At 36.8% G+C, this 12705-nt stretch overlaps 1 protein-coding gene across 6 annotated transcripts in view; it reads left to right on the top strand.

Moving 5' to 3' along the window:
* Positions 1-12705, top strand: part of Trpc1 (transient receptor potential cation channel subfamily C member 1) — a 44811-nt gene that overhangs the window by 2953 nt on the left and 29153 nt on the right. For 2 of the 6 annotated variants that reach the window (XM_055629820.1, XM_055629819.1), the window contains exons 2-3: positions 3349-3503; positions 10189-10290. The exons of 1 other annotated variant lie outside the window; for it this stretch is intronic. In XM_055629820.1, coding sequence (XP_055485795.1) covers positions 3349-3503; positions 10189-10290 — 257 coding nt within the window. The remainder of the gene's footprint in view (positions 1-3348; positions 3504-10188; positions 10291-12705) is intronic. 3 more of the 6 variants (XM_055629823.1, XM_055629821.1, XM_055629824.1) reach the window with 2 other exon arrangements.

Raw genomic sequence — 12705 nt, 5'->3', positions numbered from 1 at the left:
TCATGTCAGTAATGGTGGAATTTATCACCATATGTTAGAAAGTCCAATGAGAGGCTAGTGAGGAAATAGAGAATCATCTTTCCTAACTAATGTTGTAACACCTCCCTATACCGTGTATCTCTCAAGGATATAGCAGAGTGGGACAGAGGAAATTTATGGCTGAGGACCCATGGGGTTACTTTGGTATTTTACATACTATTATATTTGTTGGCCCAGTTTCCAGTGAACTTAATAGACACAAATAAAAAGTGTGTCCATTGAGCATGTTAGAAAATCACAAGTCGTAAGATTAATATGCTTTGAATTTTACAGAGTGGACTGAAAAGTTAGGGCCAGACCATGGATGATTAACTGATCCACAAGCCAAATCCAACTATTTTTGCAAAGCCTGTGAGCTGAGACTGCCTTTTGCATTTTATATTCCAAAACTTAAAAATATTTCTAATTAAAGGGATAGTATTTTATAACATGAAAATTCTATGAAATTTGAAGTTTTATTGAAACACATCCTCATTCATTTCCATATGGCTGTGTCTGCTTTGATGCAAAAGGGTCTAAGTAATTGTGACTGAGATATCATGTCCTAGTGTATTTTAATGTCTGTCTCCTTTTCAGAACGATGTTTTGACCCCTGTGCTAAAGTATAAAGCATTGTCTGAGTGAGAATGCAGAAGAGAGCCCAGTGTGAACTGAATCCAAGTTCATTCTGTACAGAGGCAGCTAGTTGTTTACGGGGTTAGAGAGGAGTGTTGAGTGGGGGTTCAGTAGAGTCAGGGAAGTGAAAAAGTATAAAACAGCAGGAGAAAGTTTACAAGAAGTGGATGGTTGATTTATGAGAAAGCAGTAAGGGGAGTTGATGGCTGTCCTTTCACAAGGGCCAGGAAAAGGGCTCCATCTTGTATGCTGAAATGAACAAGAGTGACACATTGGCAGCCATGACTTTCCTCAGGCATGCATTTACAGGGGATCGTGTTAGTAATGCAACCCAGAGCTGTTAGAATGTATGATAATGTTTTGTTCAAGTCTTCATGAGCTAAGACTGAGGCTTCGAGGGGAAGGGAAAGGAGCATTTGCTTGCTTAGGACTTGGTTGAAGAGAAAACCTTTTCTGTAGGCAGATCAGTTAGGAGGCTGTTTTACTCTCCAGAAGGTTGGCAGTGGTGTGGGTGAGGATTAGCTGTGTTTGAAGGGACAGGTAAGCGAGTAAGGGAGCTACGTTAGAGATGGGGCCAAGATGACTTGCTGTTGAATTAGTGCTCTACCCATGTAATAGACTGAAAACTCTTTTTTTGTGTTTGTTGAACAAAGACAGCTAGGTGCTAGGGAGGTAGCTTGGCAGATGATGTGCCTGTGTGCAAGCCTGGCAATCTGAGTTCGGATCTCCAGCCTTCATGTAAAAAAGCAGAGTGTGTTGATGTAAGTCTGTAACCCTGAGCAAGCTGATTCCTGGAGCTTGGTAACAGCCAGTCTAGCCAGTCTGTGAGCTCTGCGCTCAGAGAGAGATCTGTCTGGCGGGGCAGGGAGGATGGGTGGTAAAGGAAGACACCGAACCTGGATCTCTAGCCTCCACATTGGCACACCCACACAGACAGGAACACACACACAAACTTCCCACGGACACAGAAGTAAAAACAAAATTTAAAACTGTATCATCAAAAAAATAAGCAAATTACATTGCTTTTCCAAAGACAAGAGATGTGACTTGCAAGCAGCTTCACTGTGGAAGGAAAGCCTCCTCTGGCACAGCAGGCGTTTTGAGCTGGGCTGTTGGCTCTTTTCGCATATGTATTCATCCTCAGAGTTAACAGCTGTTCTAGTCGTTATGGTTCATCACTTTAAATGACTTGCAAACTTCAGTAGTGAGGTAACATTTAAGAAGCAATGGCTGAAAATATTGCAGAATTAAGGAAACTCAATGGCCTTAGATTTAGAAAGCCTAATGAATTCCCAGAAGGTGAATTAAAATGAATAACCCTCACCTGGGTACACCAGGCTAGCAAAGCAGAGCTTTGTAGCTAGCATTTTCCTATCCCAATGCTTGGAATCCCATCGTGGGAAATAGTTTTAAGTGTTATTATTATTTATTTAGGCAATGGTGATATCATTTTACTGGATTATTTGGCCACTTTTGGCAAGAACTTCATCAATGGAATCTGAATGTTAACTACTGCTACGGGAAAATTATTTCATGACTAGTTTTTTATTCTTGAGAGACCTAAGGAGATGTATTGTCAAACTATTATTCAGCTTTTTAAAAAATGGACAGGGACTGTAAGCAGACATTAAAAAATAATAGCAAGTTTGAAAATTTCACAAAATCTGTCTCTTAGTTGCAATATTGTTTTTCTTACTCATTTACTCTAATTTAATGTTTTCCCTCTGTACCATGAAATTATTTCTTTTCTTCTTCCAGTTTCCACCCTGAATATTCTTTTCCTATTTCTTACTTACAGATATCTAAAGAATAAGTATATGTAAAACCATTTATTCATTTATGTTTAAAAAGTAAAATGAAACAAATATCCTCTTTATTTCTCTAATGAACATCTTTTTGGATGTTTATTTCTCCTTTTCCTGCACAATCTCATTAGCAGGCAAATATAATGGGCCTTTGGTGATGGTAATTCCCATTTTTCTCACATGTAATAACAATTTTGTGGTGGCTTTCAGTTAGATAGAAGACAGCTGCCTGCTCCTGATCAAGCAGTCATTCTAGCTCCAACTTGCTGTTTTGTGAGCTGGCTGTTCTCTGTTTATTAATACTCTACAGCACGCCTTCCTTAACAAGATGGTGTGTGTGTGTGAGGGGGGGGAGCAAGAACTTTTAGGTACCCTTATTCTACATACTGTCAAGTTCATATTGCTTTTTAAATGTATGCTTTTCCCCTCTAATATTCTCCACCCCTGTTCTCCATTTTAACCAATATGATGCACGAGTAGATGTGTGTGTCTGAGATCTAAAACCAATTTCTTTTAAGTTTCATTTTCTTTTTCTATAATCACTGCCAGTCTGTATTTTGGGGTATTTATTAAACTATTTTATGTATCTTCTATGGTTTTCTCTTTATAACATCAGGTTAAGAATTTTAAACTAGAAATTTCTATTAAAGCTACACATTTATCTTGTTCTACTTCTGTTTTATATTTAACTGCTTATATGTGTATCATTTTATCAAGATATACTTTTTTTCCAGGAAATGTTCACATTTTCTGTGCACATGTCCACATGCAAAGCAAAAATGAGTTTAGGTATTTTTAATCTTTTAACTCAGCAGGATAAAAATTTTCTTTATAGTCATTCTTGTTTAATGTCCTAAATATTAAATTATGTTTGTATATTGTTATTTAGGTGACTATTATATGGTTAAAAAGATTTTGGAGGAGAACAGTTCAGGTGACTTGAACATAAATTGCGTAGATGTGCTGGGGAGAAATGCTGTTACCATAACTATTGAAAACGAAAGCTTGGATATACTGCAGCTGCTTTTGGACTACGGTTGTCAGGTACAAGGCTAGATGATTTTATCCAGTAGCTTCTAAAAAATGTTAGCGATGTCATACTTTCATCTTTCCTTCTAGCTTACTTTCTTTTTCTTTGCTTTGTTTTCTCTCTCTTCCTTTGTCTTTCACATTCTATTTGGTTTTAAGCCACTAAAAAGTTTATAAAACAAACCCAAGCAAGCTATTTAGAACTGCAATGTTTTAAATTTATTTGTATTTTTCTTCCTGTTTCCTTTTCCTTCATCAAACGAAAGTAAACTATCTTGGGTTATTAAAGGTGACATTATTTTTATTACTGATAGGATTATTTGTATTACATACCTAAAAATAGTGCAAGTGTTCTAGAAGAACCAGGGGACAGGTTTTTCTGTGACCCGTGTTATTTATAGGCATTTGAACAAAATGTTCCTCACAAAACAACCTACAGTTCAGTTTTGTTTCTCCTAAGCTTTATTATGTTTCCCTCTTTGTTTGAAATCTAGTGTTTGCTTTCATCTAAAGATGAATGATTTGTTTTAAACTGGAAAGGCTAGAACTTTCCATTTGTCTTCGTATCAGTTAAGGTGGAAAAGCAGGCATGCATGTACATCTAATAATAGCCTCATTCCCTTTCCCTTTGTGGTTCACTCATGATAAACATAGCACAGGAACTCTGGCCCGTAGCTTTGATGAGGCATAGTTTTTGGAGCTACATCAGGAAGCACTAACAGCATCCTTGTTTGGTATGATATGAGGTGTTAGGTACATCCCTGTTATTCATACTATAATGTGGTATGGTGACTGAATATAAGTATATGTACGTATATATGCACACGCACACACATGATATAGAAAACGGAATTGGGTACCTAGTTACTTAGCTCTCTAGACTACAACAAGAAACTAGATGAAAGGGCTTCTGTGCTGCCAGAGTAATTTTGATGATGTTTCTAGGTTAAATTTAGTTGTAGAGCACTTCTTCCTTAAAGTCCATTTTTTCTCATTTTAGATTTCATTTTAATTTAAGTTTCTAGTTTTCTGATCTGAAGAGAACCAAGAAAAGCAGTGAAAAGGGAGTTAGCGCTGTAGCTGAGCAAAATGAGGCTTGGGGCCACTCACACCATTTAATTAGAGGCGTTTTTTACTGTGTGTCTGCCTGATGGCTATGCTCTAACAGTGGGCTAGCATCAGCAAGGGGAAGTTAAATTATATTCACTAGCTAACACCTTAGATGAAAGCATATATATGTATGCATGCATGTATGTATGTATGTGTGTGTATATATATGTAAACCTTTTAAAAGCAGAGAACTTCCATCAAGATTATTTAAATTTTAAAGTTAAACACTTAAAAGCATAAGCTTCAGTTACCTAGAAAATAAGGTTATAAAGAAATTAAGTCGTTGATTACTTTGGATAAGAAATGTTATGGTATAATAATTGTGTGTTTACATATGTGGTTTTTATATCTAATAATTCTTCAATATGCATGGTTCTTTCACATTCTGAATCACATTTGAACATCGCAGTCAGACTCTCCAGATGCTTTATTTTATAGACTAGAAAAGGGAGCCTCACAGACTTTAATGAATTACCCAGAGTTGTAAAATCAGTAAAAGTAAAGCTAAGGTTTTAATGTAATCTTTTGACTGCAAACCCTGTGCTCTTTCCAGTTCTCTATTCTGTCCAAGCTCCCTGTGTCTCATTCTGTCAGTCAACAGATGTGTAAGACCTTTGACCAGGTGATGGTGGAAATGCATAAGGAAAGTAAGACTTCTTCACCAGTGGATCTTAAAATGAATTAGACAGCTAAAGCATATGGAGAACAAAGGAATTTAAATATGAGGTTGTATTTTCTAAGTGCTGAGTGGTAACAGTGCTTGAGAATTGTATACAGTTTGTTGTTACAAAATGCTTCTTGTTGCTTAATCTTGGGTTATATCTGTGCTTTTCAAACAAATGACTTTGTCTGCACCTAGGGATATTTGGCAGTATTTTTAGTTTCACAGTTGGTGGGCAGATTATCTAGTTGGTAGAAGCTGTAGATGTTTACCAAACATCCTAGAATACATAGGAAAGATGCTACAACAACACCCAAACCACATCTGATCCAAAATGTCAATAGAGCTGCTTTTGAGAAGCCCTAATTACACTTAAATGTTTTGCAATTCAACATAAATGTTGAATTAGCAATTAAAAGGGAGAGAGACCATTGAGGGTTGGAGTAATCAAGAAAATTAGGTTTCTGCCTAGCATGTGTGAGGCTCTGCATTTGATCCCTGCCACTGAGGGAGTAGAGGAGATTCTTTCCTCTGTCTGTCTGTCTCTCTCTTAATGTATTGGCGTTGGAGATATGGTTTGATGGAGAAAAGCCCTTGCCACTCTTGCAGAAGGCTCTATCCTGTTCTCAGTGCCTACATCAGGTAGTCCATGACTCCAGCTGTCGGAAGGCTCTGATGCCTTTGGGCCTCCGAGACCCCCGCATTCACATGCCTATACTGCTCTCCGTCCATATAATTTAAAATGGCTCTCTTTTTTGTGGTTTGGGTTGGTTGGTTTGTTTTTGACACAGAGTTTTTCTTTGTAGCCCTGGGTGTCCTGGAACTCCCTCTGTAGACAGAGTGGCCTCAAACTCACAGAGATCTGACTCCCCAGTGCTGGGATTAAAGGCATGCGCCACCATCACCTGGCCTAAAAATGTATTTTTTTAAAGTCTTAAGAAAGATGCCACTGGAAGTTTGTCTATTGAGCTTAGCCTTGAAATAGAAACATTGGGCCAAAGAGATGGTTCAGTGATTAGGAGCACCTGTTGCTCTTGCATAGGACCTTGGTTCAATTCCTACCCACATGGTGACTCACAGCCATCTCTCTGTAACTCTAGTTCCAGATCATGAAACACCTTTCTGGCTTTTGAGGGCACAAGAAAGACTTGTGGTACACAGACTTACATGCAGACAAAAGACCCATACACATAAACTAAAATTTAAAAGTGAAAAGGAAACATTAACATTGCTAACTTTGTGCTGCTTTGTGCCAGTGGGCCTGACTTCCTGACCTTCAAGTAGGTGAGGTACCTGTCCAGACTTACTCTGTAAATGGCAGGCTTGGAATCCGCACCTAGGTTCTGGCCCGGGAGCCCAAGTTCTTCCTGGTCCTCAGTCTACTCTAAAGAACTGAGAGATGGTTAAGAAACAGGGATTCAGGGAGGAACACATGCAGATATGCAGGATGTGTTTCTACAGTCTTTAAAATAAAATACTGCGTTTGTAATACAATGGAAATTCTCAGGGAAAACAACTAAAACAAAACTGGTGGAAAAGGCTGTGAATGGGAGAGTGAGATTTGTGTTTTATTGCGAGGTGTCATTCAAGGCACTTTGATAGGTGTGATATGTGTATCATGGTATTGTAGATAGATGAACATGGTAATCAAGTTTAGGCAAGACTGGGAAGATAGGAAGGGAGGGCTGTAGTAATTCAGGTGTGAATATTAAGATCTGAACCAAGGGACAGGCTGTGAGAGTGATAGTCAAGGTCATGAAGGGAACTAAGGAGTCCAAGGGTTTAATCAACTAGGGGAGAAAGGAGAGAAAACTAGCAGTCTCAGAAGGCAGGTAGGCTTGCTGTAAAGAATGACCATTTCCGGGCTTCGGCTCTGCTTATTTGGGGCTGTCTGACAACTCCCAAAGCTCCCTCGGGTGCATAAGCAGAACTATGGCCCTTTGTATCTTGAGAGTGGCTGGAGTCACAGAGCAAAGAACATCACAGGTTCCTTCTTAGGGAACATTTACATTTAACAAAGGGCACTGGAAGGAAAGAGTTGCATTTTAAAAGATCAAATGAAGTAGTAACAATTTTGGGTCAGTTAGAATGGTGGCATGAAAGCCAAAAGGGAAATTTTAACTTAATTTAATTTTTTTTTTCTTAGAAATAAAGGTACAAAGAAGAGAGAGAAAAAGCCACTGGATTTTCAAAGTATGATATTGATAGATTTAGGAACAGAATGTACATTACTTTGAGAATATTAACAGAGTGAAATAAAGCAGAAAATATTTAGTGACAATGGAAAGATAAGTTCAAGTTAAATTAACAAAAAGGAAAAATTTAAAGTTGTGGGATATGAGAATAATATTCATGTAGACGAAGGACCAAATTTGTATAGAATATTTCAGAGCGTTAATACATACTGTAAGACAGAAATTAGGCTTAGAAAGGAAATAAGTAGCCTCTTGCACTGAGAACAGCAACACAGCAGCATTTTTTGGGGGGGGGGAGAAAAGGGTTTATTTCACTCAAAATTCCATATAACAAACAGTTCATCATCAAAAGCAATGAGAGCAGACTCCCATAGCAGGAACCTGGAGGCAGGAGCTAATGTAGGGCCATGGAGGAGTATGGCTTACTGACTTGCTCCACAGCAGCATTTTTTTTTAGACAAGTTCTGAGGTGAGAAGGAAGGTAGCAACTTCAAATACATAGTAAGTATGTGTTGAATATGTTTGAGTGTAAATGCTCAGGTTACTGAGAAGTTGGGGGAAATGAGTAAGGATAGTTTGTATGCTTGCAAATACTTAAGAATACTTTAACCTGGGTGTGGTGGCCCACACTTGTAACCCCAACACTTTGGAGGCAAGAGGCTGCCAAGTTTGAGGCCAGCCTGGCTTCAAGACTGTTTCAAATAAATTTCTTTTTTAAAAATTCAAATATTTTCTTTCAGACCTATCATTTATTTATCAAATAACATACTGTTTGTATAGAATACGCCAATGGCCACTCTTTAGTTACATGATTTTTTTAATGCAAATACTTTGTATAGCTGAAGCTTATCCTTTTAAGCGTTGAATGTTAACATACATCTTTATCCTTTATGAGTTGTGTGTCTGAATATAATTTAACTTTCCTGTCATTAATTGGAATTCTTGAGAATGTAATAATTTTACTTTGCTTTATGAGGTCCAAAATTATTAGCAATTTGTCCTTGCATTGAAGTTCACAGACTGCTGTGCTCCCACAGTGGTTTTGCTATACTGGTATTTTATTCTTTTCATGGTCAACTTTTAGTTTTGTTGTTGTTGTTGTTGTTGTTTTCTTTTCCCTGTTTTCACTGGTTTTATTCTAGCTGTCTTTTATTCAGTAAAGGTCTGGGGACTGCTTGGGAAAACCACTGCCTTCACTTACAGACACTCCTCAGTTGAGGTGCTTGGGCCTGTCTCCTCCAGCAAACAATGCCCAGGTGTTACTCTGTGACCTGGGATGTTCTGTATTTTTTAAGGTGTTGTTGTTGTTTTAAGTTGTAAGTAAATTCATGACCATATTTCAGGTTATTGAAGTTGCCTGGTATTTGAGAATAGTGGCATTACTATAGTTAGCTTTATTTGTTAAAATTAAAACTGTAAATAAAATATCCAGTAATTGATACTAGGTTCTTGTTTTTAAAACTTTGTTTGCTTTAACCAACTTAAAGAGAAGAGATTGAACAAGATTAAATGGAAGCATTATGAAGCTAAAAAAGAAAGAAAAAGTGTTTGCACTTTTTTAGGGCCATATTTAATGAACTCTAAAAATTTCAAGGGATTAAATTTCCCTCTAGCAAGGAAGCTTTTCCTACAGGAAAACATAGGTGGTTTCTAAAAGTTTAATGAGAATGCCAGCCCCCTTTTTGGGTTATAGAATACTAATTTTCAACATTCTACTAAAGCTTGCATCTTTAGTCTTATTTTTGACATTCTAATAAGGAGAGTAAAGCTTGATTCTATGGACCTACAAAGAATATTACAGACTTGCTATACTTTCATTCCTGGGAGCAAGAATATTGACTGATATAAAAATATAAAAATAGTAAAGGTTCTATCAGTTAAAAGTGCACAACTTGAAAATAGTTGTTGGCATTTTCTTAGATTAAACCATCATTTCATTTTCCTTCTGCTATTATGTTTTTTCCTAAAATCATAAAAACCAAAACTTGGTGTCATGGTTGCCGATAGCATGTAGGCTTTGTTATAGAGAAGCACAGAGCCCAGTGTCCTCAGTCTGTTTACATATGCCTCTGGTCAGAAGTAGATCTACACAGCAGGTTGGGACTGGAGCTGTGAACTCCTTCCTGCCTCTACCAACGTTGGTAACTGGATTCTTTGTGATTTATATTTGACAAGAGTGCTGGTACCAGCATCAAACTATACATGTATAAAACATGTATGTCTTAAAGATGAGAACAGAGGGTTTACCCTTTCGTATGTTTTTTATATTTGTATATTTTCCTCTTCTCAGAACTGCACTCTTGATGTTATACCCAACATATTCCTTTGCTAAAAAGTTACTAGTAATTTCTTTAATAAATTTGGAACCTTAAGGTTTTTTGGGATTCATGATTCAAGAGAAAATATCTTGAAGGTTTTTTGTTTTTGCTTTGTTTTTGTTTTTTGGCTTTAAACATTGCATGGATCAGCACTGTTCCATATAAAATCCCTTCTATGAGATAGTCACTGTTTTGCCAGGCTGTGCATTGATACCAGAACAGAAGTATTTATGTTGTGGTACATACAAGTACTACTGTCTTTTGCAAGCATATGTACTATTTGTACAATATACATTTTTTAAAATCCAGTATTACTGTATATAATACAGTTGAAAATTTTAAAATAACCATGAATTAGTAAAAATAGTTTACATTTTTCTCTTCCATTTTCATTTTTAACTTTTATTTTTTTGAAGTCCGCAGATGCACTTTTGGTGGCAATCGACTCTGAAGTAGTGGGAGCTGTTGATATACTACTTAACCATCGACCAAAACGATCATCAAGACCAACTATAGTAGTCAGTACTCTTAAATATTTGTTCATTTGGATTTTTAAGCCAAAGTGGATCTCCTACCCCGTTGCCATCTTTTCTCCCCCCTTCCCAGTTTATTTCATTTTTAAAAATACTGATATTTTCATTTTGTAAAATACTACTTTGAAGGAAGTAAAGAAAATAATAATCAATACTGGTTTAAAATTAGTGAATATTTCCATATTTTGCCAGTGTCAACCAGTGTTTTTAATTTGAGATATTCTTCAGGCACTGTTGAAAAATACAGATTAGTTTCTAGGTAGATTTAAGAAATGCAAGTGAAAAACTGTAAAAATGGAAGAGAATGTAGAGACACATTTAGCTGACTGGTGTAGAAGAATTGTTTTTGCTTAAGAGCAGTGAGTAAGGATTATAGTACACAGTCTGATTGTTACAGAAGTTCTGTCTCAGTTTCAGAAGCTGGACAGATGCAGAAAGCTATGGATGCCTGGGAAACAGGCTTCCGCTAAGCATCTCAGATTAAAACAGGAGAGCTGGGTTTGGCTTGGTGGCATACACTGTCAGAAATTGGGAGGCAGAGGCAGGAGGACTGCTGTGAGTTTGAGGTCAGCCTGGTCTACACAGCAAGAGCCAGCTAGAGCCACACAGTGAGACTCTGTCTAAATTAATAGTAATAATAATAATAATAATAATAATAATAATAATAATAATGTAATCATAAAAGAAGAAGAAATTAATGGAAAACACCAAAATCTATTAGAAAAAATTCTTGAAATTTTCAGAAAGTAAAATATAAAATTTTAAACCTTAATTGCTAATCAAGTATAAGATACTGGGCTGGGAGGTGGTGGAGCATGCCTTTAATCCCAGCACTAGGGAGACAGAGGCAAGTGGATCTCACGAGTTCAAGGCCAGCCTGGTCTACAGAGTGAGTTCCAGGACAGCCAGGCCTACACAAAAACCCTGTCTTGAAACAAACAAACAAAAAAGTATAAGATACTGAATTTTCTTAGTAACAACCTTTTTTTTTAAAGAGCCTGGGGCTGTATACTACTGTAGGACAGAGTGTTTTAGAAGATATTTTGCAAGGTGTATCATACATAAGAAGGATTTTTGTATTCTTTAACCTAGTGCTTTGTCTTGAGGTCTGAGGAGGAAATGGACAAATCATTGATTTATATTTTATGTGTAGCAATGGGAAATACTGACATATCCTAAATGTCCTAAATGTAGTCAGTGGTAGAGCCCTTGATTTCATTCCTGTTATCGGAGGGAAAAGAAAAAAGAAAACAAAAAAACCTGAAAGACCACATAGGAGCTATAAATAATTGTGTGTATAAACTTGGGAATAACGAACAGTAATTTAAATGACTTAAGATTTTTTTGAGACAAGCTTTAATGTATTCCAGACAGCCTGAACTCCCTGTATAACAGAGGATGACCTTGAACTCCTGAACCTCCTGCTCCTGCTGTTCAAGTGTGAGCCACCACACCCAGCTAAAGATAATATTTTAAATTAAGTTTTAGGAATAAAAGATATTAAGTTAGACCAAATGAGGATAGTGAAGTATACATATAATTGACAAGAGGTTTAAAATATATATAGGGAAGAGACTGGAGGCATGGCTCAGTGATTCAAAGCAATTGTTATTACGGAGGACCTGGGCTCAGTTCCCAGCATCCACATGGTATCTCACAACCACGTACCACTCCAGTTCTAGGGATCCATCACCCTCATCTGGCCTCTGTGGGTACTGCATGGACATGGTTCCCTGACATATACTCAGGTAAAACACTCGTACACATAAAATAAATCCTTTACAATTCCTTAAAATACACACAGAAAAGAGATATGGAAATATAACCAAATGTTACTTTATATGAGTCATTTTTAAACTTTTTGTTTTGTATTGTTTGTTTTTTGAGACAGGGTTTCTCTGTGTAGCCTTGGCTCTCCTAATCTGCTTTGTAGGCCAGGCTGGCCTGGAACTCAGAGATATGCTGCCTCTGCCTCCCTAGTGCTGGGATTACTAGGGCATGTGCCACACCCCTCTAGTAGTCATTTCTTATTGATTGATCTAGTTAAAGATATTTCTTTTATATTTTTATTGGTTTTCTCAGTAGGAAGATAGTCATTGATAATGTTAGTTGTAAATGAGATAATTTTATACATTGAATTTAAGAATTTTTAACATTGATTATTATTTAAACAATCAGTTTAAATAATTGCTGGATTATCAGCTGACTATATTTAGAATAAAAATACTTTTAAAGAAATAAACAAATTTTATATTCATGTAGACTACTAAAAAAATCCTATGATTTAAGGTGCTGATGATGTAAATAGTGTAAAGTGTTTATCTAGCAGTAGCTCCAGGTTTCCATCTTAAGACACACACACACACACACACACACACACACACACACACACACACACAC

This window comes from Psammomys obesus, unplaced genomic scaffold, assembly GCF_907164565.1.
Source record: "Psammomys obesus unplaced genomic scaffold, mPsaObe1.curated_primary_1811, whole genome shotgun sequence".
Lineage (NCBI taxonomy): Eukaryota > Metazoa > Chordata > Mammalia > Rodentia > Muridae > Psammomys > Psammomys obesus.
Note: the sequence above shows the minus strand (reverse complement) of the source record. Positions and strands in the feature narration are given on the sequence as shown.